Source organism: Leucoraja erinacea, unplaced genomic scaffold (genome assembly GCF_028641065.1).
Source record: "Leucoraja erinacea ecotype New England unplaced genomic scaffold, Leri_hhj_1 Leri_258S, whole genome shotgun sequence".
In the NCBI taxonomy this organism is placed as follows: domain Eukaryota; kingdom Metazoa; phylum Chordata; class Chondrichthyes; order Rajiformes; family Rajidae; genus Leucoraja; species Leucoraja erinaceus.
The window spans coordinates 64477-91587 of record NW_026576159.1 but is presented as its reverse complement, the minus strand read 5'-3'; the positions used below and the strand labels follow the sequence as shown (position 1 = coordinate 91587).

The 27111-nt window shown below is 47.5% G+C and overlaps 1 protein-coding gene across 1 annotated transcript in view; it reads left to right on the top strand.

Annotated features, from left to right (window-relative positions):
- LOC129693317 (neurobeachin-like protein 2) overlaps positions 1–27111 on the top strand; it is a gene marked incomplete at its 5' end in the record, with an annotated part of 143723 nt that overhangs the window by 80040 nt on the left and 36572 nt on the right. The window contains 8 exons of the mRNA XM_055630164.1: positions 3197–3330; positions 6396–6503; positions 8734–8829; positions 11213–11337; positions 12796–12936; positions 16630–16760; positions 21120–21229; positions 23824–23941. Coding sequence (XP_055486139.1) covers positions 3197–3330; positions 6396–6503; positions 8734–8829; positions 11213–11337; positions 12796–12936; positions 16630–16760; positions 21120–21229; positions 23824–23941 — 963 coding nt within the window. The remainder of the gene's footprint in view (positions 1–3196; positions 3331–6395; positions 6504–8733; positions 8830–11212; positions 11338–12795; positions 12937–16629; positions 16761–21119; positions 21230–23823; positions 23942–27111) is intronic.

Here is a 27111-nt window from a genome sequence, read left to right as displayed (position 1 = left end):
ACAGTCCCGCCTTTCCAGTCCGCATCTTTTATTATGAATGTTTAATGTGTCATTCCTAACTGTCACTGTATGCCATGTTGTCACTAGCGGGTGGAGCACCAAGGCAAATTCCTTGTATGTGAATACTTGGCCAATAAACTTATTCATTCATTCAGATACAGTACAAGTGTACAGCAGTCGTGCACTGAGACAGTGTACAGAGTCGCCAGTTTGGGGCCATTTCCAAGTCCCAGTTGTTGTAAGTGCAGGGATCTCGACCTGATCGTGAAGGCCCGTTGTCATGGCGACATTGCAGGGTCGGCCTGGCCTCTGCTGCTGTTGGCCGCGTGCGGTCCACGTGCTCGGCCTCTTGGAGCGGCGCCTGGTCCAGCCCAGCCCCAGGCTGCTGCAGGGCCTCCAGCGGCCCACTCACCCCGTCGAGGCAGCGCGCTCCCTCCCACAGCCGGTCTGCTCACCGGCCATCCAGGTGGGCTCCAGTGGGCCCTCGAATCTGCGGTGGGCGATCCGGACCCATCTGCAGCGGGTGGGCTGGGCCTGCAGTTAAGCACCATCTAAACAGCTTACACACACTTATGCCGAGGACAACAACTAATGCCATATTCAATAATAAGGTCAAAAGTGATAGCAGATTTAGGCCATTCAGCCCATCAAGTCTACTCCGCCATTCAGTCATGGCTGACCTTTCTCTCCCTCCTAACCCCCTTCTCCTGCCTTCTTCCCATAACCCCTGACACCCGTACCAATCAAGAATCTATCTATCTCTGCCTTAAAAATATCCACTGACTTGGCCTCCACAGCCTTCTGTGGCAAAGAATTCCACAGGTTCACCACCCTCTGACTAAAGAAGCTACCTACACTGTTGGTGCAGATGCGAGTATATCATTGGGATTATCTAGTGGACATCTCCATTCACTGGTGTTTCGTTGAGTTAGGCCCACAACACGCGGGAAGCCTCCACAGTTAGTTCTGGTGTCCCAGAACCACCCCCTCATCACCTGCTCTCACCAACTCGGCATGACTAAGCAGCCAACTATGTAAACATCCACTCACTGTCGGGCAGCACGGACTCTGTGTTTTCTTGCTGAATCTTTTACCAAAAAACAAGATTTTATTTAAGGTAGTAAAGAATAGGAATAGAATTAGGCCATTCGGCCCATCCAGTCTACTCTGCCATTCAGTCATGGCTGACCTTTCACTCCCTCCTAACCCCCTTCTCCTGCCTTCTTCCCATAACCCCTGACACCCGTACCAATCAAGAATCTATCTATCTCTGCCTTAAAAATATCCACTGACTTGGCCTCCACAGCCGTCTGTGGCAATGAATTCCACAGGTTCACCACCCTCTGACTAAAAACATTTCTCCTCAAAACGCTAATGTAACACATTCATTTGTAGGATGTACAAAGTTGAATAAATTTTGGAGCGATATATTTGATATATTTACAAAGCTTTTCAAGTATGTATGGCTGCAGAAACGGCATTTCGTTTGGACCTCAAGGGGTCCAAATGACAATTAAATGTATCTTGTATCTTGTATCTTGTAAGTCCACAATAGAACCTAAAACGGAATGGATTATATTTGCAATAATAGTAGAAGATATCAATTTAAATAAAGACCAAAATGTTTTTTTTAATTATGGGTTAATAATTGGAAAGAAATTGATAGTTAAAATTTGGAAAAATACAACCATACCAACTGTTAAAATGTGGATTAAGAATATGATGGACATAGCTCGCCTTGAAGAAATGAGACTCCGACTAATAGATAAATATGATCAATTCTTAAGGAGTTGGTCACCTTTCATCGACTTTTTGGAATCATGTGATGCAGCGGTACCGTAAAGATTGCTGATTTCAGTTCATGACGTGGATAGATATACATCTCCGAATACAGATTTGAAAATTTCTCTTTTAAGGGGCCTTCTCTTCTATTTATACTTTCCACTTTTTATTTTTTTTTTTTATATACACACTTCACGTTTTTCTACTCTCTACCATCTATTTTTCCTCTTTTTCCCCTTTCTATTGTTTTTTTTTTTCTTGTCTTGCTTACTTCCTTCTCAAAACATAAAACTAGAAGTTGTACATAGAATGGATTACGGTATTACATAGTTGGCACCTAAAATTAGGTTCCACTGTACTGTTTTGTACTGTATTAACTTCTAATAAAATAAACAAAAAAAAAAAAAACCAAAACAAAAAGAATGGGAGTAGAATTAAGCCATTCGTCCCATTGTCTACTCCACCATTCGATCATGGCTGATCTATCTCTCCCTCCTAACCCCATTCTCCTGTCTTCTCTCCATTACCTCTGACACCTGTACTAATCAAGAATCTGTCTATCTCTGCCTTATCCACTGACTTGGCCCCCACAGCCTTCTGTGGCAATGAATTCCACAGGTTCACCACCCTCTGTCTAAAGACATTTCTCCCCATCTCCTTACTAAAAGAACGTCCTTTAATTGTGAGGCTTTGTTCCCGATGTTGGGGGGAGTCCAGAACCAGGGGTCATTAGTTTAAGATTAAAGGGTTGTCCATTTAGGACTGAGATGAGAAAAAACCTTTTCACCCAGAGAGTTGTGGATCTGTGGAATTCTCTGCCACAGAAGGCAGTGGAGGCCAATTAACTGGATGTTTTCAAGAGAGAATTAGATATAGCTCTTAAGGCTAATGGAATCAAGGGATATGGGGAGAAAGCAGGAACGGGGTACTGATTTTGGATGATCAGCCATGCTCAAAGCGTCGAATGGCCTATTCCTGCATCTATTTTCTATGTTTCTAATTCTGAGGCTGTGACCTCTGGTCCTAGACTCTCCCACTAGTGGAAACATCCTCTCCACATCCACTCTATCCAAGCCTTTCACTATTCTGCACGTTTCAATGAGGTTTCCCCCTCATTCTTCTAAACCCCAGCGAGTACAGGCCCAGTGCCGACAAACGCTCATCATATGTTAACCCACTCATTCCTGGGGTCATTCTTGTAAACCTCCTCTGGACCCTCTCCAGAGCCAGCACATCCTTCCTCAGATATGGGGCACAAAATTGCTCACAATATTCCAAAAGCGGGTTTAGCAGCACCTTATAGAACCTCAGCATTTCATCCCTGTTTTTGTACACAACCCCTCGAAAAAATAATGCTAGCATTGAGTTTGGTTGTGGTCCCATTCAGCACTTAATCATGGTGTTATTCCTTCAGGTATTGGGTACGATTTCAAACGTCCACTCTGTCATCTGAGAGAGGTCCATCTCCGGCGTTATAACCTGCGGAGATCGGCACTGGAGTTCTTCTTCATTGATCAGTCTAACTACTTTGTCAACTTCAAGAAGAAGGTATGGTGTTCCAAAGAGTCGAGAGTGTTTTATTGAGTTTTATGTGTCCCAGATAGGACAACGAAATTCTTACTTGCAGCAGCACGATAGAATATATAAACATAGTATACTGTAAACAATATAATAAATGTGAAAAAGTTCAGTGTGTGAGTGTGCATGTATATTTGTGTGTATACATATGTATGTATGTGTGTATGTCTGTGTGTGTGTATATGTATGTATATATTTTGTGTGTGTGTATGTATATATATATATATATGTGTGTGTATATATATGTAAATATGTATATATATGCATATATATTTATGTATATGTGTGCATGCATATGTATGTATATATATATATATATGTGTGTGTATATATGCATGTGTGTGCATGTGTGTGTGTCCATGCATGTGTGTGTGCGTGTGTGTACGTGTGCGAGTGTGTGTATGTTTCTATGTGTGTGTGTGCATGCATGTGCGAATGTGTGTGTGTGTGTGTGTGTGCATGCATGTGTGCGAATGTGTGTGTGTGTGTGTGCGAATGTGTGTGTGTGTGTGCATACGTGTGCAAATGTGTGTGTGTGTGTGTGCATATCGTGTGTGTGCATACGTGTACAAATGTGTTTGCGTGCGTGTGTGTGCGTGTGTATGTTTCCATGTGTGTGTAGATAGACTGGGCAGCGTTCACATTATTTCTCAGCAGTGCCCTCTCTATGATCGATAGGGATGTGGGTTGGAGCTGGTGCTTATTTTAGTGACGCTAGGCTCCAGGACCTCTAGTTTAGAGTTTCACATATTCTGAAGTGTAACATTACAAATAGATTAGCTAGTTAAAAAAACAAAATGTATTCATTAAATGAGGTGGTCAGTTCCCTGAAGTAGTCGAAGCAGCTTATTGAATGAAGATCTACCATGGACACCAGACTGTGGGAGGGTGTGGGAGAAGGATCTGCAGATGCTGGTTTAGACACAAAATGCTGGAGTAACTCAGCGGGACGGGCAGCATCTCTGGAGAGAGGGAATGGGTGGCGTTTCGGGTCGAGACGCTTCTTCAATGGAGGGTGCCTGTCGAAGTCCGTGCTGAATATGATGCCAAGTTAAACTAATCTCCTCTGCCTGCACGTGATCCATATCCCTCCATTCCCTGCATATCCACGTGCCGTTCCAGGCACCCACCACCCTCTGACTAAAAAGAAAACTAGTCCTGCACGTCTCCTTTAAAATTTGCTCCTCAACTCAAAGCTGTGCCCTGTGGTCTTTGGCATGTCCACTCTGAGAAAACATTCTGACTGCCTACCATGTCCATGTCCATGTCACTTCCTGTATCTCTAGCAGGTTTCTCATGCTGCAGAGAAAAACAGACACAAAGTGCTGGAGTAACTCATCGGGTCAGGCAACATTTGTGGAGAACTCGGATAGGTGACGTTTCGAGTCGGGGTCTAACGAAGGGTTCTGACCCGAAACATCACTGATCCATATTCTCCAGCCACGTTGGTCAAACACTTGGCAGCGGTAGAGTTGCTGCCTCACAGCGCTAGTGACCCGGGTTCAACCCTGACTACGTGTGCTGTCAATGCGGAGTTTGCATGTTCTCCGGGTGCTCCGGTTTCCTCCCACATCCCAAAGAGGTGCAGGTTTGTAGGCTAATTGGCATCCGTAAAATTGTAAATTGTCCCAGTGTGTGTAGGGTAGTGCTAGTATGCGGGGGGGGGATCGCTGGTCGGCATGGACTCGGTGGGCCGAAGGGCCTGTTTATACACGCTGTATCTCTAAAGTCTCTCCTTATATTTAATACCCTCTCATCCAGAAAAATAGACACAAAGTGCTGGAGTAACTCATCGGGTCAGGCAAAATTTGGGGAGAACTCGGATAGGTGACGTTTCGAGTCGTGCTCCAACAAAGGGTTCTGACCCGAAACATCACTATCCATATTCTCCAGAGGTGCTGCCTGACCCGTTGATTTACAAGGATGTTGCCAAGTCAAGAGGGTGTGAACTAAAGGGACAGGTTGAGCAGGCTGGATCTCTTGCCCAGAGTAGGGGAATCAAGAACCGGAGGACATAGGTTCAAGGTGAGGGGGATAGATTTGATAGGAACCTGAGGGGTACATTTTTGGGTGTGTGGAATGAGCAAACATCGGCAGTCATTGAAAAAAACATATTCCTTGGAGCGCAGGAGGATGAGGCGTGATCTTATAGAGGTGTATAAAATCATGAATAAATCAGGTAGATGCTCAGAGTCTCTTGCCCATTGCTATGGACCAAGCGCAGGCAGGTGGGACTAGTGTAGCTGAGACATTAACCATATAACAATTACAGCACGGAAACAGGCCATCTCGGCCCTACAAGTCCGTGCCGAACAACTTTTTTCCCTTAGTCCCACCTGCCTGCACTCATACCATAGCCCTCCATTCCCTTCTCATCCATATGCCTATCCAATTTATTTTTAAATGATACCAACGAACCTGCCTCCACCACTTCCACTGGAAGCTCATTCCACACCGCTACCACTCTCTGAGTAAAGAAGTTCCCCCTCATGTTACCCCTAAACTTCTGTCCCTTAATTCTGAAGTCATGTCCTCTTGTTTGAATCTTCCCTATTCTCAAAGGGAAAAGCTTATCCACATCAACTCTGTCTATCCCTCTCATCATTTTAAAGACCTCTATCAAGTCCCCCCTTAACCTTCTGCGCTCCAGAGAATAAAGACCTAACTTATTCAACCTATCTCTGTAACTTAGTTGTTGAAACCCAGGCAACATTCTAGTAAATCTCCTCTGTACTCTCTCTATTTTGTTGACATCCTTCCTATAATTGGGCGACCAAAATTGTACACCATACTCCAGATTTGGTCTCACCAATGCCTTGTACAATTTTAACATTACATCCCAGCTTCTATACTCAATGCTCTGATTTATAAAGGCTAGCATACCAAAAGCTTTCTTTACCACCCTATCTATATGAGATTCCACCTTCAAGGAACTATGCACGGTTGTTGGCCGGTGTGGGCATGTTGGGCTGTTTCCGCGGTGTATCGCTCTATGACTCCCTGTTTGACGGGGTTTCTCCTGTTTCCGGGTTCAGGTCCGAAACAAAGTGTACTCGCTAATCCTGGCCGCCCGGCCACCCAACCTCTTCTACTTCGACAGCCGCTCACCCCAGGAACTGCTGAAAGCATCTGGATTAACTCAAGTAAGTTGCTGGGCGATACGATGCCAGTGACAGTCACAGTTAGGTTTAGAATTGTCACGTGTACCGAGGCACAGGGAGAAGCTTTGTTTTGCATGCTATCCAGTCAAAGCAGATCATACCGTACAGTAAACCCTCGTTACTACAGACCTCTTTATAACGGATTCTGATTGTAGTCGACTGCCTGTTAAAAAACCAAGTCTGCTATAGTTACACAGAGGAGGTTGTTGACATTGACAAGGCATTGAAATTGACAAGGATTTGATATTGACGAGGCATTAGCAATTGACGTAGGTTCAAGGTGAGGAGGAAAGATTTGATAGGAACCTGAGGGGTAAATTTTTAGAGGTGCATCAATGATTTAGATGAAGGGATTCAAATTAACATTAGCAAATTTGCAGATGACACAAAGCTGGGTGGCAGTGTGAACTGGGAGGAGGATGCTATGAGAATGCAGGGTGACTTGGACAGGTTTGGGGAGTGGGCAGATGCATGGCAGATGCAGTTTAATGCGGATAAATGTGAGGTTATCCACTTTGGTGGCAAAAACCGGAAGGCAGATTATTGTCTGAATGGTGTCAAGTTGGGAAAAGGGGAAGTACAACAGGATCTGGGGGGTCCTTATTCATCAGTCAATGAAAGTAAGCATGCAGGTACAGCAGGCAGTGAAGAACGAGAATGGCATATTGGCCTTTATAACAAGAGGAAGCGAATATAGGAGCAAAGAGGTCCTTCTGCAGTTGTACAGGGCCCTAGTGAGCCCACACCTGGAGTATTATGTGCAGTTTTGGTCCCCTAATTTGAGGAAGGACATTCATGCTATTGAGGGAGTGCAGCGTAGGTTTACAAGGTTAATTCCCGGGATGGAGGGACTGTCATATGCTGAGTGAATGGAACGGCTGCGCTTGTACACTCTGGAGTTTAGAAGGATGAGAGGATATCTTATTGAAACATATTAGATTGTTAAGGGTTTGGACATGCTAGAGGTACAAAACGTGTTGGGAACATGTTTAAGACCAGGGGCCACAGTTTAAGAATAAGGAGTAAGCCATTTAGAACGGAGATCAGGAAAAAGATTTTCACACAAAGAGTGGTGAGTCTGTGGAATTCTCTGCCTCAGAGGGTGGTGGAGGCTGGTTCTCTGTATGCTTTCAAGAGAGAGTTAAATAGAGCTCTTAGGGATAGGGAAGTCAGGGATTATGGGGAGAAGGCAGGAACGGGGTACTGATTGTGGATGATCAGCCACGATCACATTGAATGCCGGTGCTGGCTCGAAGGGCCAAATGGCCTTCTCCTGCACCTACAGTCTATTGTCTATTGACAAGACACAGAAATTGACATGAAATTGGCATTGATAAGGCATTGAAATTGACATTGAAGAGGCAATTAAATTGATAAGGAATTAATATTAATGAGGTATTGAAATTGACAAGCAATTGACAATGATGAGGCATTGAAATTGACAAGGAATTGATATTAACGAGGCATTGAAATTGACAAGCAATTGACAATGATGAGGCATTGAAATTGACAAGGAATTGATATTAACGAGGCAATGAAATTGACAAGCAATTGACAATGATGAGGCGTGAAATTGACAAGCAATTGACAATGATGAGGAATTGCCATTGACAAGCAATCACTTGAATGGACACTAAACTTTTTTGAACAATGTAACAAAAAGCCTTTGGTATTCTTAGCTTGCAGTAAACAAAAATACATTTTAGCTGTTAAAAAGAACTTAACACCAACTCAAGTGCTTGTGACTTTGCGAACTACATAGGCACTGCGCCTCTACTCGCTGGAGTTTAAATGAGGGGGGTGAGGGGGGGGACCCTCATTGAAAATTACCAAATAGTGAAAGACCTGGATAGAGTGGATGTGGAGAGGATGTGTCCACTCGTGGGAGAGTCTAGGAACAGAGGGTATAGCCTCAGAATTAAAGGAATGAGAAGATGAGGAATTTCTTTATTCAGAGGGTGGTGAATCTGTGGAATTCTTTGCCATAGAATGCTGTATAGGCCAAGTCACTGGATATTTGAAGTACGGAGATTGATAGATTCTTGATTAGTACGGGTGTCAGGGGTTATGGAGAGAAGCCAAGAGAATGGGGTGAGGAGGGAGAGATAGATCGGCCATGATTGAAGGGCGGAGTGGACTTGATGGGCCGAATGGCCTAATTCTGCTCCCGCCACTTATGAGCGCGTAGTAAATGCAGTGTTTTCTCTTTCAGAAATGGGTTCAGAGAAAGATCTCCAACTTTGAGTACTTGATGCAACTGAACACCATTGCGGGGAGAACGTACAACGACCTGTCTCAGTACCCAGTGGTAAGTTCACTCCCGAGGGATGGGTAGCTCCAGTAACCCTTCCACCCCTGCCCCCCACTAGTCACCTCAGCGAGAGAGAGGGAGGGAGAGAGAGTTTAATTGTCAGATGTACCGGCAATGGAACAACAAAACCAAGAGTGTTTTATTGTCATGTGTCCCAGACAGAACAATAACATTCTTAGTTATTCTTACAGAATATGTAAACATAGTACACTATGAATAATATAATGAACGAGAAAGAAAAGTTTAGTGTGTGTATATATCTATCTATCTATCTATCTATCTATCTATCTATCTATTCTTCCACCTATCTTTCTATCTTTCTATCTATCTGTCTGTCTGTCTGTCTGTCTGTCTGTCTACCCATCCACCCATCCCACCATCCACCCATCCACCCATCCACCCACCTACCCACACACACACAAAATAGAAGAAGGGTCTCGACCAGAAACGTCACCCATTCCTTCTCTCCAGAGATGCTGCCTGTCCCGCTGAGTTACTCCAGCATCTTGAGTCTATCTTCGGTGTAAACCAGCATCTGCAGTTCCTTCCTACACAACCTACAAGCCTGCAGGCCTTTGGGGTGTAGGAGGAAACACCCCAGAGGTAGAAACCCATGTGGTCGTAAGGTCATAAGGAATAGTAGTAGAGTTAGGCCATTCGGCCCATCAAATCTACTCCGCCATTCAATCATGGCTGATCTATCTCCCCCTCCTAACCCCATTCTCCTGCCTTCTCCCCATAACTTCTGACACCCGTACTAATCGCTGCCTCTATCTCTTCCTTAAAAACATCCACTGATAGCCTCCACAGCCTTCTTTGGCAAAGAATTCCACAGATTTGCCACCCTCTTACTAAAGAAATTTCTCCTCATCTCCTTCCTAAAAGAACGTCCTCTAATTCTGAGCCTGTGCCCTCTGGTCGTAGACTCTCCCACCAGTGGAAACATCCTCTCCACATCCACTCAATCCAGGCCTTTCACTATTCGGTAAGTTTCAATGAAGTGCCCCTTCATCCTTGTAAACTCCAGCGAGTACAGGCCCAGTGCCGACAGACGCTCATCATAGGTTAACCCACTCATTCCTGGGATCATTCTTGTAAACCTCCTCTGGACCCTCTCCAGAGCTAGTGTAGTGGCAGATTATTATATCGGGCAAGGAATTGTGTCCTCTAGCCACTATGATTGAAGACGGGTAAGTAGATAGCTTTGTTACGCACGCAAGCTCTCCACGAGACATTCAAACCCGTCCAAAGATTAATCTTCAAAACACCATCTCTTAATTAATAGTTCCTTTATTGGCGTAGTAAAAAGAGTAAGATATTCCAGTCTGAAGAAGGGTTTCGGCCCGAAACGTCGCCTATTTCCTTCGCTCCATAGATGCTGCTGCACCCGCTGAGTTTCTCCAGCAATTTTGTGTACCTTAGATATTCCATATAACCATATAACAATTACAGCACGGAAACAGGCCATCTCGACCTTTCTAGTCCGTGCCGAACACGTATTCTCCCCTAGTCCCATATACCTGCGTTCAGACCATAATCCTCCATTCCTTTCCCGTCCATATACCTATCCAATTTCTTTTAAATGATAAAATCGAACCTGCCTCCACCACCTTCACTGGAAGCTCATTCCACACAGCTACCACTCTCTGAGTAAAGAAGTTCCCCCTCATGTTACCCCTAAACTTCTGTCCCTTAATTCTCAAGTCATGTCCCCTTGTTTGAATCTTCCCTACTCTCAGTGGGAAAAGCTTATCCACGTCAACTCTGTCTATCCCTCTCATCATTTTAAAGACCTCTATCAAGTCCCCCCTTAACCTTCTGTGCTCCAAAGAATAAAGACCTAACTTGTTCAACCTTTCTCTGTAACTTAGTTGCTGAAACCCAGGCAACATTCTAGTAAATCTCCTCTGTACTCTCTCTATTCATCCAAACTTCTTCTCTTTTAAGTACATTTTGATCTTACTTGTAGTCAAACTGGTGCATGGTAGAACCTGGTGCATGGTTGAAAGCTGTGACCTCCCCCACGCTTCTTCAAAACTAAAACTAAAAACTACTAGCGATTCTGCACGAGAATCTCAGCCGCAAACACGCCTCAGACTACGTATAAATCCCACCCACATAATTACAGGCAGGTAAAATTTAAAGGTAACTGGTTATAGTTATAACGTGCTGAGTTAAACTTAATGGCTACCACAGCCAGCACATCCTTCCTCGGGTATGGTGCCCAGTACACGTGGTCACGGGGAGAACGTGCAAACTCCACACAATACCCAAAGGTGGGATCGTGCTCTGGTTCTACTCCTGCGCCACTGTGCCGCCCCTGTGATCTGTGCAGATATTATTTTTAAAATGTTTTGATGAGCTACATTCTATTTCACAGTTTCCATGGATCATCTGCGATTACACATCTGAGGAGTTAGATGTGAATAACCCAAGCGTCTTCCGAGATCTCACTCGCCCCATTGGCGTGGTGAACGACAAGCATGCAAAGGATGTGAAGGAGAAGTGAGTTCCCTTTCTTTATTTGCTTGGCCAGCCGTCGTGGATAGGTGGAGGGGCAGGTAGTGTAGAGAAAGCAGGGACTCTGCAGAAGGACTTTGGACAGGTTGGGAGAGTGGGCAGAGAAGTGGCAGATGGAATATAGTGTAGCAAAGTGTGGAGTTGTAGGAATAAAGGCGTAGACTATTTTCTAAATGGGGTGAGAATCAGAAATCGGAGGTACAAAGGGACTTGGGAGCGCTGGTGCAAGAATAAGGGGTAAGCCATTTAGAACGGAGATGAGGAAACACTTTTTCACACAGAGAGTGGTGAGTCTGTGGAATTCTCTGCCTCAGAGGCCGGTTCTCTGGATACTTTCAAGAGAGAGCTAGATAGGGCTCTTAAAGATAGCGGAGTCAGTGGATATGGGGAGAAGGCAGGAACGGGGTACTGATTGGGGATGATCAGCCATGATCACATTGAATGGTGGTGCTGGCTCAAAGGGCCGAATGGCCTACTCCTGCACCTATTGTCTATTGTCTATTGTCAAAAGATTAATTTGCACATTAAATCGGTGGTAAGGAAGGCAAAGCAATGTTGGCATTTATGGTCTGTTTCCACACTGTATGAACGCGGCTCATTAATTTCAGTTCAGTTTAGTTTTTTGTCACCTGTACCGAGGTACAGTGAAAAGCTTTTGTTGCGCGCTAACCAGTCAGCGGAAAGACAATACACGATTACAATCGATCCGCCCACGGTGTATAGATATGCGATTCCGAAATAACGTTTAGTGCAAGGTAAAGCTAGTAAAGTTCAATCGAAGATAGTCCGAGGGTCATCAATGAGGTAGATAGTAGTTCAGGACCGCTCTCTGGTTGGTGATAGGATGATTCAGTTGCCTGATAACAGCTGGGGAAAAAACTGTCCCTGAATCTGGAGGTGTGCGTTTTCACACTTCTGTTCCATTTGCCTGATGAGCAGTCCTGAACTACTATCTACCTCATTGATGACCCTTAGACTATCTTTAATCGGATTTCACTGACTTTACCTTGCACTAAACGTTATTCCCTTTATCATGTATCTGTACGCTTGCATCAGTCGACTGTGATCATGTGTTGTCTTTCTGCTGACTGGTTAGCACGCAACAAAAGCTTTTCACTGTACCTCGGTACACGTGACAATAAACTAGACTGAAACCGATGGGAGAGGGTAGAGGAGGGAGTGGCCGGGGTGCGACTGGTCCTTGATTGTGCTGCTGTCCTTGCCGAGGCAGCGTGAGGTGTAGATGGAGTCAACGGAAGGGAGGTTGGTTTGTGTGATGGTCTGGGCTGCGTCCACAATTCGTTGAGATCTTGGACGTAGCTGTTCCCAAAACAAGCCGTGATGCGTCCCGATAAAATGCTTTCTGCAGCGCATCTGTAGAAGTTGGTGAGAGTTGTTGGCGACTGCAGTGTGGAACGTGACTCTTTCTCTCCCACCACTCAGATTTGAAAGCTTTGAGGACCCGACAGGCAACATTGATAAGTTCCACTACGGCACCCACTATTCCAATGCGGCTGGAGTGATGCACTACATGATACGCACCGAGCCTTTCACCACCTTACACATCCAGCTACAGAGCAGCAGGTAAGCACACTCCCAATAACAAATCTCAACATTAGAACGGGCACGGTGGCGCAGTGGTAACGTTGCTGCCTTATGCCCCTGTCCCACTTAGGAGAACTAAACAGCAACCTCTGGTGACCTTGCCCTCCCACCGAAAAAATAAAATCAAGGTCGAGGTGACCTGCAACCTCCTACCACCTCCCACGCACATGTTGAAAACCTTCCTCGACTTCGACTAGACCTGCAACTAAAAAATCGATTTTAAAACGGCAACATATTTTTAGTCGAGGCCGGTTTTAATCATGATGAAAAAACAGCAGCAACCTAGATCACAATACACACACAATACAATGTATTTGTCACTTGAACCTCATAGAGGCTCAAATGAAATGTTGTTTCTGCAGTCATACACACAAGAAAAAAAGACCCAAGATACAACACAATTTACACAGACATCCATCACAGCGCATCTCCTCCTCGCTGTGATGGAAGGCAAAAAAACGTATCTCTCCGCTGCACTCCCCATTCCCCTCCCGTTGTCAGAGTCAAAGCCCCCGGCGAGCGATGGCGATTGTCCCGCAGCCATTAACGCCGCGCCGGGCAATGCAAGGCCACGCTCCGGGTCTTGTTGTTGGAGCCCCTGGCGGGCGCTAGCAAAGTCCCGCAGCCGTTGAAGCCACGCCGGGCGATGATGTAAGGCCCCGCTCCAGGCACTCCTCGACCCCGCGACTCGGGCGGGTGAAGTCGCCGTTGCGGAAGCCCCGAAAAGCGGTCTCCCAGCAGGGACCCGCGGGCTCCAGGTGTCACCGTCCACCGAACCCGCGGTAAGCCTCCGAATCCCCGGGGTCGGGTCGCAGCCGAGCGCCACCACCGCTCCACCCGCTCCAGACTCGGCCAGCACCAGCGATGGTGAGTAGGTCCGCAGCTCCGTGACTGGAGCCCCAGGTCGTTCCTGCTGGAGGCCGCTCCACGTTGCAGCCCCAACGACAACGGAGACCCGACAGAGAAAAGGTCGGGTTCTCCGTGCAGGGGAAAGATTTTAAAAGTTTCCCCCCCCCCCCCCACAACACACACACACACGCACACGCACACACACACACACACACACACACACACACACACACACACACACACACACACACACACACACACACACACACACACACACACACACACACACACACACACCCCATCAAAAAAAAATAAAAACTACATTAAAACGGGACAAAAAATAACAAAAAGACAGACGGACTGCAGAGGCGTGAGTCGCGCTGCCCACCTGAAGCCTCGACCACGCGGAAACCACTTTCGACCATTAGGGAGAGTGACCAAAACCTCCGGTGACCTCATGGAAACCTTGGGTGTCGGGCAAGGTCTCCAGCGGTTGCTGTATAGGTCTCCTAAGTGGGACAGGGGCTTTACAGCGCCAGAGACCTGGGTTTGATCCTGCTGTCCGTGTGGAGTTTGTACGTTCTCCCCGTGACCTGCGTGGGTTTTCTCCGGGTGCTCAGGTTTCCTCCCACACTCCAAAGACGTACAGGTTTGTTTAAGAAAGATCTGCAGATGCTGGAAAAATCGAAGGTAGACAAAAATGCTGAAGAAACACAGCGGGTGAGGCAGCATCTATGGAGCGAAGGAATTGGCGACGTTTCAGGTCGAGACCCTTCAACAGTTTTGTTGGTTAATTGGCTTATGTCAATTGTGCCTAATGCAAGAGTTCCCAACCTGGGGTAAATTTACCCCACTGGGGGTACATTTCACCTACCCAGGGAGTAAATTTGTCGATTCTGGACCTGTACATATTTTTTCTCATTGACTGGTTTGGTTTGGATCTGTTCATCATTAGTTGTTCATAAATAAGTGAAATAACATTGTTATGGGCTATTAAAGTTGCCTGGGGTAAACGGGACCAAAAAGGTTGGGTGTAGGATAATGCTAGCGCACGAAGGGATCGTTGGTCGGCGTGGACTCGGTGGGCCGAAGGGCCATGTACCCGCCTTGTATCTCTAAAGTCTAAAGTCTAAGGAAGACATTTGGACAGATACGGTAGGAAAGATTTAGGGTGTAGAAACATAGAAACATAGAAAATAGGTGCAGGAGTAGTCCATTCAGCCCTTCGCGCCCTTCATTGTGATCATGGCTGATTGTCCCCAATCAATAACCCGTGCCTGCCTCCTCCCCATATCCCTTGATTCCACTAGCCCCTAGAGCTCCATCTAACTCTCTCTTAAATCCATCCAGTGATTTGGCCTCCACTGCCCTCTGTGGCAGGGAAGGCAGTACCAAACGTGGTGAGCAAACAGACATCACACGGACGGTGTACATGCAAGTTTGGGCCTCTAACATATTGTCACTGCTGCTGCTGCAGCTGAACGAGGGTGTTGACTTGAGCTCAGCTGCCTGTCGACTGGTGATCTCAAGGTGAGATCTGCTGATGCAGCAGGACACTCCCCTTAACCCATGACGTCACGTGACAGACCTTGTAACCACTGGCGAGGGTTCGACAGTAAGTGGTCTGACCATCAGGTGACGCTCAAGGGTGATATAGCCAACGTATAATTGCCCCATGAGCAAATGGGGCTAGTTTAGGAGGGGCATCTTGTAGATGGGCCGAAGGGTCAGTTTCCCTGCTGTGTGTATTGTATCGTTCATCGTTGTACTGTACCCTCGTGCGGCGACATTCTGCATCCTTGCCCGGGAGCTCCGGAATGCTGGGACCGCCGATTGGAACATTGCGGATGCTGCGGGTCTGTGGAGCGCTCAGCCGCGGGTGGCGGCGCTGACTTTAACATCGGGATCTCTCGCCGAGATCACCGGTGGTGGAGCTCCGTCCAGCGCGGCCTGTCCGCTTCGGAAGCCGCGGTCTCCGGTAAGGAGGCGGCCGTTCCTGGCACCCCAAGCTGCTGAGAGGGTTCCCCCGACATCGGAGCACCATCACCCGGCGAGAACGGCCTGAAACTGTAGTGGCGACTGCGGAGGCCTCAATAGGCCTGAATATTGGTGGACATGGGGATGGGGACTGGACTTTGTGCCTTCCCTCACAGTGGGAACCATTGTGGGGGGATGTTTTTATGTTTTATGTTAAATTCCTTGATAATGTTGTGTTGTATTCTTATTAATGTGCTGCAATGGCAACTGGAATTTCACTACACCAATCAGGGCTCCTCAAAATAGAGGAGTCGGGGGATATGGGGAGAAGGCAGGAACGGGGTACTGATTGGGGATGATCAGCCATGATCGCATTGAATGGCGGTGCTGGCTCGAAGGGCCGAATGGCCTACTCCTGCACCTACTGTCTATTGTCCATTGAAACTGGAGCACCCAGGGAAAACCCAGGCAGGTTACGGGTCGAACGTACAAACTCCGTACAGACAGCACTTGTAGTCGGGATGCTTTCAAGAGAGATGCTAGATAGGGCTCTTATAAATAGCGGAGTCAGGGGATATGGGGAGAAGGCAGGAACGGGGTACTGATTGGGGATGATCAGCCATGATCACATTGAATGGCAGTGCTGGCTAAAAGGGCCAAATGGCCTACTCCTGCACCTATTGTCTATTGTCTATTGTCTATGTGACAATAAATGAACGTTTGAGAGATTAAACAGTCGGAGCTAAGTGGCGATCTTGCGTCTGTGAGTGTGGTTTTTATGACTCTGTTCCTCCAATTTGCGTTTGGCCCCGACTGTGATGTTGTTGAATGTTTGTGTCCCTACAGGTTTGACTGTGCCGACCGCCAGTTCCACTCCATCCCCGCTGCCTGGCAGGTCCGGGTGGACAACCCCGTCGATGTGAAGGAACTAACTCCAGAGTTCTTCTACTTCCCGGAGTTTCTGGAGAACCAGAATGGTAGGCGACACGACAGGCTCACTATCCCAGTGATCAACGCTGGGGGCTATACAATAGACAATAGGTGCAGGAGTAGGCCATTCGGCCCTTCAAGCCAGCACCGCCAGTCAATGTGATCATGGCTCTGGATACTTTCAAGAGAGAGCTGGATAGGGCTCTTATAGCGGAGTCAGGGGATATGGGGAGAAGGCAGGAACGGGGTACTGATTGGGGATGATCAGCCATGATCACATTGAATGGCGGTGCTGGCTCGAAGGGCCGAATAGCCTCGTCCTGCACCTATTGTCTAATGTCTAGCTCTCTCTTGAAAGTTCTTGCATAGAGGATCAAACCCGGGTCTCTGGCGCCGTGAGGCAGTAGCTCTATCGCTGCGCCACCGTGCCGCCCCATCACCTACCACCAACCTGTATCCCCTCTCCACCTCATCTCCTCCACTTCTCTCCCCTCCCCTCCCCCCCCTGTCCCTGTCTCCTTACCAACTTTACACCCTGGCCTTTCATTCAGTGGGCTGTTAAAATGCTGTGGGGTCTTACCGACATTATCGCAGGTGATGCCTTAGTGGGGAAACTGTGAAGCAGGAAGGAATTTTCATTTATCAATAGCGACACAATTAATGACCCGTGGCAAGAATTGAACAGCAACAGGACAATAGGTTGTGTAGGAAGGAACTGCAGATGCTGGTTTACACCAAAGGTAGATACAAAATACTGGAGTAACTCAGCAGGACAGGCAGCATCTCTGGAGAGAAGGAATGGGTGACGTTTTGGGTCGAGACCCTTCTTCAGACTGCGAGTGATACAGTGTGGAAACAGGCCCTTTGGCCCATCTTGCCTGTTTCCCACACTCCATCTCTGAAGGTGGGAAAACGGAGCACCCGGTGAAAACCCACGGGATGAACGTACAAACTCCGCACAGACAGCATCCGCAGTCAGGATCGAACCCAGGTCTCTGGCGCTGTGAAGCAACAACTCTACCGCTGTGCCGCCCCGTCAAGACAGAGTGACGTTTCGGGCCTGAAGAAGGGTCTCGGGCCCGAAACGTCACCCATTCCTTCTCTCCAGAGATGCTGTCTGACCCGTTGAGTTACTCCAGCATTTGGTGTTTAATTAATCTTTTCCCCACACATACATTCCATGGGTGCAGATTTTATTCCTTACCTCCAATTTATAGATAGTGACCTTCGCTCCATAGATGCTGCTGCACCCGCTGAGTTTCTCCAGCATTTTTGTGTACCTATAGATAGTGATTTGTGAGTTCTGCAAGGGCGGCATTCCATGACTCAAACAGTGTAACGCATGAAGCCTGTATATGTGTGGGAAGGAACTGCAGATGCTGGTTTAAACCAAAGATAGACACAAAAAACTGGATTAACTCAGCGGGTCAGGCAGCATCTCTGGAGAGAAGGCATAGGTGACGTTTTGGGTCGAAACCTTCTGAAGAAGGGTCTGGACCCGAAACGTCACCCATTCTTTTTCTCGAGAGATGCTGCATAACCCGCTGAGTTACTCCAGCTTTTTGTGCCTCTGCCTGTATATGTTTCTGCTTTCCCTCTCCCTGTATCCCTCACTTCCTCTGAGTCCCTCTGCCACTGCGAGCAGTGTTGTCTCTTTTCTATCACCGCCAGCCAGCCTTCTGCAAAGGGACTTGGGAGTGCTGCTGCAGGATTGCCCAAAAAGTTCATCTGCAAGTTGACGTTTCCAACCGAGACCCGTCCCTTCTCTCCAGAGATGCTGCCTCACCCGCTGAGTCACTCCAGCATTTTGTGTCTACCTTCGATTTCAACCAGTAGGCCCCCTCTCGGTCATGACTGACCATGGGTGATGCATCCTAGTTTGCAGGTGATGTGTGGTCGGATGCAAGCCTGGGCGATGTCATATGGAGGACAGGCTGTTGCCCATGCAGCACGTTCCCCCTCTCCACGTCGCTGATCGATCCAAAGGAACAGCCGGGCCGTTACAGTTTGGCACCAGCGCTGTTGCAGGAGCTGCCAGAGCGAAGTTGCAAAGGTCAAAGGAGCTGATCATGGACTTTAGGAGGGCACATCATCCGAGGACGTACACTCCATTGAGGATAAATGGGGATCCTGTGGATAGGGTGAACTGTTTTAAATATCTGGGAGTCCGCATCTCTGAAGATATGACATGGTCATCACACGCCTCAGCACTGGTGAGTAAGGCAAGGCAGCGCCTTTACCACCTCAGGCAATTGAGGAAATTCATAGTGTCTCCGAGGGTCCTCCAGTGCTTCTATGCAGCGGCGGTGGAAAGCATCTTGTCTGGGAACATTACCATCTGGTTTGGGAATTGCTCTGCCAAGGACAAGAAGGCTCTGCAGAGAGTAGTGCGTTCCGCCGAACACACTATGGGAACTTCACTCACCCCCCTGCAGGAACTATACAACAGGAGGTGCAACTCCAGAGCAAATAAAATCATGGGAGACCCCTTCCACCCCTGCAACGGACTGTTCCAGCTGCTACGGTCAGGCAAACGCCTCCGTTGCCATACGGTGAGAACGGAGAGGTTGAGAAGGAGTTTCTTCCCAGAGGCAATTCCGACTGTAAACGCCTATCTCACCAGGGACTAACTATACTGAACGTTTTTCATTCCATTATTTATTATGTAAAATAATATGTGTGTTATGATTGTGTTTATAATTTGTTTGGTTGTTTTGTTGTTTGTCTTTTGCACAAAAGTCCGCGAGCATTGCCACTTTCATTTCACTGCACATCTCGTATGTGTATGTGACAAATAAACTTGACTTGACTTGACTTGTTTTGTTGTAGACAACGACAAACTGCCTTAGGGGTCCCGACTCCGGATTTTCTTGAGGTTTACTCCTGGAGCCTTTTCCATGACTGGATATGGCCACAAGGCAGTAGAGGTTTTAAATCAGAGTTCTCCCTCGCCTAGATGGACCGCCTTCCCAGGCTGACGAGCCCCGTCTGCCCGAGACTGGTGGGGGTGGGAGCGTCTACCTTCCCGTGCAGGTTTATAGCACCTGCCCACTGCCCAATGATTTCAACCAGCATTTGCAGTTCTTTCTTACAAAATCTGCAAGTCGAATCTGTTGTGAGCAATGCAATTATATCAAGAGGGCTAGAATACACAAACAGGGAAGTAATACCGAGGTTCTCTGATGCGCTGATTAGACTGCATTTGGTTTATTGTGAGCAATTTTGGGCACCATATCACTTCAGTTTAGTTTATCGTAACGTGTGCTGAGGTACAACAAAAAGATTTATTTACCTGAGGATCCATTCATTCATTCATGCATTCATTCATACATCCATTCATTCATGCAAGCATTCATTAATTCAGTCATTCATACATTAATTCATTCATCATTCATTCATTATCATTCAGTCATTCATTCATTCAAATCATTCATCCATGCATTCAATCATTCATTCATTCATGTGCTGGCTCTGGAGAGGGTCCAGAGGAGGTTTACAAGAATGATCCCATGAATGAGTGGGTTAACATAGGATGAGCGTTTGACAACACTGGGCCTGTACTCGCTGGAGTTTAGAAGGATGAGGGGACACCTCATTGAAACTTACCGAATAGTGAAAGGCTTGGATAGAGTGGATGTGGAGAGGATGTTTCCACTACTTATCTAGGACCAGGAGCATCAGAATTAAATGAGTTCATTTAGATTAGTCAGAGGGTGGTGAATCTGTGGAATTCTTTCAGGGGTTATGAGTACGGGTGTCAGGGAGGAGCAGGCAGGCAGGAGAATGGGGTTGGGAGGGAGAGATAGATCAACCATGATTGAATGGCGGAGTAGACTTGATGGGCCGAATGGCCTAATTCTCCTATCACATGAACGTTTGACCATAAGGAAGAATGGGGTTAGGAGGGAGAGATAGATTCAGATTCAGATTCAGATTCAATTTTAATTGTCATTGTCAGTGTACAGTACAGAGACAACGAAATGCATTTAGCATCTCCCTTGAAGAGCGACATAGCAAACGATTTGAATAAATAATAATAAGTGTCCGGGGGGTGGTGATTGGCAGTCACCAAGGTACGTTGTTGAGTAGAGTCGCCTGTTCCCACCTGCTGGTTCGGCAACGGAGAGACCTGTGCACCTCCCGGTGGTAGGAGGGTAAACAGTCCTGGTTTAAGCCCTGGCGATGCTCGCCCTCCGTGCCTTTATGGACAGACTCAACGCGGTGATGTCAATTTTCCCCTTCGTCAATGCTCCACTTGGGAAGGGTTCAGCCGATCTCGGCCTAATTCTGCTCCTATCCATGACCATATGACCTCTTCTTCCCTCGATGCCCGTGTCTCTGTATCTCTGTTTAACCCTCTCGGTGCCTTTATCACCAACGCTATGTCTTCCCCTTCGTCTCTCCAGGGTTCGATCTCGGCTGCCTCCAGATGACCAACGAGAACGTGGCTGACATCGTCCTCCCCAAGTGGGCGTCGTCTCCTGAAGACTTCATTTACAAGCACAGGAAAGCACTGGTAACTACAGCCCTGAGGGTTATGCAGGCCCTACGGCCCATCTCGTCCATGGGTGAACAAGGTCTCTCATACTCTTATTAGGAAAGAACTGCAGATGCTGGTTCACATCGAAGCCAGACACAAAATGCTGGAGTAACCCAGCGGGACAGGCAGCATCTCTGGAGAGAAGGAATGGGTAAGGTTTCGGGTCGAGACCCTTCTTCAGGTCTGGACCCGAAACGTCGCCCATTCCTTCTGTCCAGAGATGCTGCCTGTCCCGCTGGGTTACTCCAGCATTCTCTGCCTATCTCTCGTAATCTAGGCCCATTGATTAATTCCCAGTCTGTAATATACTGAGGGATCTATCATTCTACATTTAAACCCCCTGGATCCCATTCCGAGCCCAGTCCGTAGAGGGTTTCAGTTTAGTTTATTGTCACGTGTACCGAGGTACAGTAAAAAGCTTTTTGTTGCGTGCTAACCAGTCAGCGGGAAGACAATACATGATTACAATCGAGTCATTCACAGTGTGCAGATGATACATGATAAGGGAATAACGTTTAGTGCAAGGTAAAGCCAGCAAAATCCGGTCAAGGATAGTCCGAGGGTCACCAATGAGGTAGATAGTAGTTCAGGACTGCTCTCTGGTTGTGGTAGGATGATTCAGTTGCCTGATAACAGCTGGGAAGAAACTGTCCCTGAATCTGGAGGTGTGCGTTTTCACACTTCTGTACTTTTTGCCCGATGGGAGAGGGGAGAAGAGGGGAGTGGCCAGGGTAGACGCTGGAAGTGCAGATGCTGGAATTTTGTGCAGAACTCAAGTACTGGAATAACCCAGCGGGTCAGGCAGCACCTCTGGAGAACATGGATAGACGGCGTTTCCAGTCACCTTTCCATGTTCCACAGAGATGCTGCGTGACCCGCTGAGTTATTCCAGCTCTTGGTATCACGCAATGCTTTCTTCATGTCATATGCTGAGCAGCTGGGCTTGTACACTCTGGAGTTTAGAAGGATGAGAGGGAATCTCATTGAAACATATAAGATTGTTAAGGGTTTGAACACACTAGAGGCAGGAAACGTGTTCCCGATGTTGGGGGAGTCCAGAACCAGGGGCCACAGTTTAAGAATAAGGGGTAAGCCATTTAGAACAGAGACGAGGAAACACTTTTTCTCACAGAGAGTGGTGAGTCTGTGGAATTCTCTGCCTTAGAGGCCGGTTCTCTGGATACTTTCAAGAGAGCTAGATAGGGCTCTTAAATAGAGCGGAGTCAGGGGATATGGGGAGAAGGCAGGAACGGGGTACTGATTGGGGATGATCAGCCATGATCACATTGAATGGCGGTGCTGGCTCGAAGGGCCGAAAGGCCTACTCTTGCATCTATTTTCTATTGTCCTCATCTCCTTCCGAAAAGAAGTTCCTTTAATTCTGAGGCTATGACCACTAGTCCTAGACTCTCCCACTTGTGGAAACATACTCTCCACATCCACTCTCCAGGCCTTTCACTATTCTGTACGTCTCTATGAGGTCACCACTCATCATTCAAAACTCCAGCGAGTACAGGCCAAGTGCCGACAAACGGTCAACAAACAAATTTGTCTTCAGCTTCCCTCTTCGTTTGGTGATGGAGCTTCTGGCCCTAAGGAAGTGGTTGCAAAGGTCAGGTATTCCTATGGATCTGATCTAATCATTTAGTTTAGTTTAGAGATACAGCGCGGAAACAGGCCATTCGGCATACCGTGCCTGCACCGACCAGCGATCCCTGCACATTAACACTATCCTACACACACTGGGAACAATTTGACATTCATACCAAGCCAATTAAACTACAAACCTGTACGGCTTTGGAGTGTGGGAGGAAACCGAAGATCCCGGAGAAAACCAACACGGGTCACGGGGAGAACGTACAAACTCTGTACAGACGGTTTAATAGTAGTCGGGGTCAAATCGGGTCTCTGATGCTTAGGGTTGCCAACTGTCCCGTATTAGCCGGGACATCCCGTATATTGGGTTAAATTGGTTTGTCCCGTACGGGACCGCCCTTGTGCCGTATGTGACCGCTACTACTCGGGTCGAGGGGACTGTCGGGTCAGAGCGCCGCGTCCGGCCCCGCCTCACCCGTCCCGACGTAGTGCAGCCCGTGGAGTGCAGCAGCAGCAGCAGCAGCAGCAGCAGCAGCAGCAGCAGCAGCAGCAGCAGCAGTGCCTCGCCCGTGGCCCCGTCGGTCGGTCGGCAGCCCGGCCCAGCTGTCCGACCTTCGGACCTTCGCTTACCGCCGACACCGCCACCCCTCCTCCTTCTCACGGCCGATCATCGGTTCATGAGTTGGACGGGGCGCCGGACTTTGCGTGCGGCCCCCGGGCCAAAACTCCTCAGCTGGCCCGCCGGCTGGGCTTTGTGTGCAGTCCAGCACGGGGCCAACTCATCATTCACCCAGCCACGGTCAACGAATTGCTGTGGGGAATTTGTCCCGTATTTTGACCTTTTGTGCCTTATTTGGGAGTGTTGGCGACCCTACTGAGGCTGGAAGGCAGCAGCTCTACCCGCTGCACCACCACCACCACCACCACCCCTGTAACCTGGACAATGATGTGTCTGTGTTTGATTTTGTCCACAGGAGTCTGAACATGTCTCAGCAAACCTCCATGATTGGATTGACCTGATCTTTGGCTACAAGCAGAGGGGGCCTGCAGCAGTTGAAGCTCTCAATGTCTTTTATTACTGCACATATGAAGGTAGGACAAGTGTACCATCTCTAGTAAGGGGCGATCAGATGGGGGGGGTGGGTCATCAGAACACCCATGTATACAATCATGAGCAGATCAATTATTATTATTATAAGAATTTGAGGAAGGACATTCTTGCTATTGAGGGAGTGCAGCGTAGGTTTACAAGGTTAATTCCCGGGATGGCGGGACTGTCATATGCTGAGAGAATGGAGTGGCTGGGCTTGTACACTCTGGAGTTTGGAAGGATGAGAGGGAATCTCATTGAAACATATATAACCATAACCATATAACAATTACAGCACGGAAACAGGCCATCTCGGTCCTTCTAGTCTGTGCCGAACACGTATTCTCCCCTAGTCCCATCTACCTGCACTCAGACCATAACCCTCCATTCCTTTCCCGTCCATATAACTATCCAATTTATTTTTAAACGATAAAATCGAACCTGCCTCCACCACCTTCACTGGAAGCTCATTCCACACAGCTACCACTCTCTGAGTAAAGAAGTTCCCCCTCATGTTACCCCTAAACTTCTGTCCCTTAATTCTCAAGTCATGTCCTCTTGTTTGAATCTTCCCTACTCTCAGTGGGAAAAGCTTATCCACGTCAACTCTGTCTATCCCTCTCATCATTTTAAAAACCTCTATCAAGTCCCCCCTTAACCTTCTGCGCTCCAAAGAATAAAGCCCTAACTTGTTCAACCTTTCTGTGTAACTTAGTTGCTGAAACCCAGGCAACATTCTAGTAAATCTCCTCTGTACTCTCTCTATTTTGTTGACATCCTTCCTATAATTAGGCGACCAAAATTGTACACCATACTCCAGAATTGGCCTCACCAATGCCTTGTACAATTTTAACATTACATCCCAACTTCTATACTCAATGCTCTGATTTATAAAGGCCAGCACACCAAAAGCTTTCTTTACCACCCTATCTACATGAGATTCCACCTTCAGGGATATAAGACTGTTAAGGGCTTGGACACACTAGAGGCAGGAAACATGTTCCCGATGTTGGGGGAGTCCAGAACCGGGGGCCACAGTTTAAGAATAAGTTGTAAGCCATTTAGAACGGAGACGAGGAAACACTTTTTCTCACAGAGAGTGGTGAGTCTGTGGAATTCTCTGCCTCAGAGGGCGGTGGAGGCCGGTTCTCTGGACATCCCCCCCATGCGCTATTTCTATCCTTTCACACCTGCACGACTTTGGGACCTGGGAGGAAAGCGGAGCACCCGAAGGAAACCCACGCAGGTCAAGGGGAGAACATGCAAACTCCGCACAGACAGCATCTGTAGTCAAGATCAAACCTGGGTCTATGGCGCTGTGAGGCAGCAGCTCTACCGCTGAGCCACCGTGCTGGCTCGGACGAATGAATGAATGAGATTTTTACACTGACTAGGTTTGAAATAGATTTCTTGCTCGTTGAGTTTGGAGGTATACTCTGGAGTTTAGAAGGATGGGAGGTTATCTTATTGAAATATATAAGGTTATTAAGGGCTTGGACACGCTGGAGACAGGAAACATGTTCCCGGTGTTGGGGGAGTCCAGAACCAGGGGCCACAGTTTAAGAATAAGGAGTAAGCCATTTAGAACGGAGACGAGGAAACACTTTTTCTCATAGAGAGTTGTAAGTCTGTGGAATTCTCTGCCTCAGCAGGCAGGCAGGTGGAGGCAGGTTCTCTGGATACTTTCAAGAGAGAGCTAGATAGGGATCTTAAAGATAGCGGAGTCAGGGGATATGGGGAGAAGGCAGGAAAGGGGGTACTGATTGAGAATGATCAGCCATGATCACATTGAATGGCGGTGCTGGCTCGAAGGGCCGAATGGCCTACTCCTTGCACCTATTGTCTAATGTCTATTGAATTGAATAGATCAGAATAGAAGTCCTGTCAATTGCAAGAATCCATTCAACTGGGAAAGAGTGCGAAGGCGTTGCCAGGACTCGAGGGCCATAGGGAGAGATTGGGCAAGCTTGGACTTTATTCGTTGGAGCGCAGGAGGCTAAGGGGTGATCATGTAGAGGTATATAAAATTACAAGGGGAATAGATGAGGGGAAGGTACCAGGTCGAGCTACTTTTACCTAGAGTAGGGGAATCAAAAACCAGAGGACATAGGTTGAAGGTGAGTAGGGTTAGAGTGAATAGGAATTTGAGGGGCACTTTTTTTACACAGAGGGTGGTGGGTATATGGTCTGAGCTGCCAGAGGAGGTAGTTCTGGCAGGTACAATAACAATGGGTGGCACAGTGGTGCAGTGGTTCGATCCTGACCTCAAGTGCTGTCTGTATGGAGTTTGCATGTTCTCCCTGTGACCGCATGGGGGTTTTTCCCGGGTGCGGCGGTTTCCTCCCGCATTCCAAAGACGTACATGGTTTGTCAGTTAATTGACTTTGGTAAATTGTCCCAAGTGTCTAGGATAGGGTTGGTGTGCGGGATGATCGCTGGTGGGCACAAGGGCCTGTTTGCATGCTGTATCCCGAAAGTCTAAAGTTAATACTATACATAAATACAATCAAGTCATGTACAAGTACAACTTGAAGAGTGAAGATACAGGGTGCAAAACAAAGTTCTAATCTGTGGAATTCTGTGGGCGGTGGAGGCCTGTTCTCTGGATACTTTCAAGAGACAGCTAGATAGGGCTCTTAAAGATAGCGGAGTCAGGGGATATGGGGAGAAGGCAGGAACGGGGTACTGATTGGGGATGATCAGCCATGATCACATTGAATGGCGGTGCTGGCTCGAAGGGCCGAATGGCCTACTCCTGCACCTATTGTGTATTGTCTATAAAGTGTAAACGAGGCATTTGGACGGGATCAAGGATAGGAAAGGTTTAGGGCGATAAAGACCAAAGGCGGGCAGATGGGGCTAGTTCAGGAGGGGCATCTTGGATTCAGGTCGTAAGGTCATAATTGATAGGAGTAGAATTAGGCCCATCACGTCTACTCCCCCATTCAATCATGGCTGATCTATCTCTCCCTCGAACCCCATTCTCCTGCCTTCTCCCCATAACCACTGACACCCGTACTGATCAAGAATCTATCTATTTCTGTCTTAAAAATATCCACTGATTTGTCCTCCACAGCCTTCTGTGGCAAAGAATTCCACAGATTCACCACCCTCTGACCAAACACATTTCTTCCAATCTCCTTTCTAAAAGAACGTCCTTTAATTCTGATTT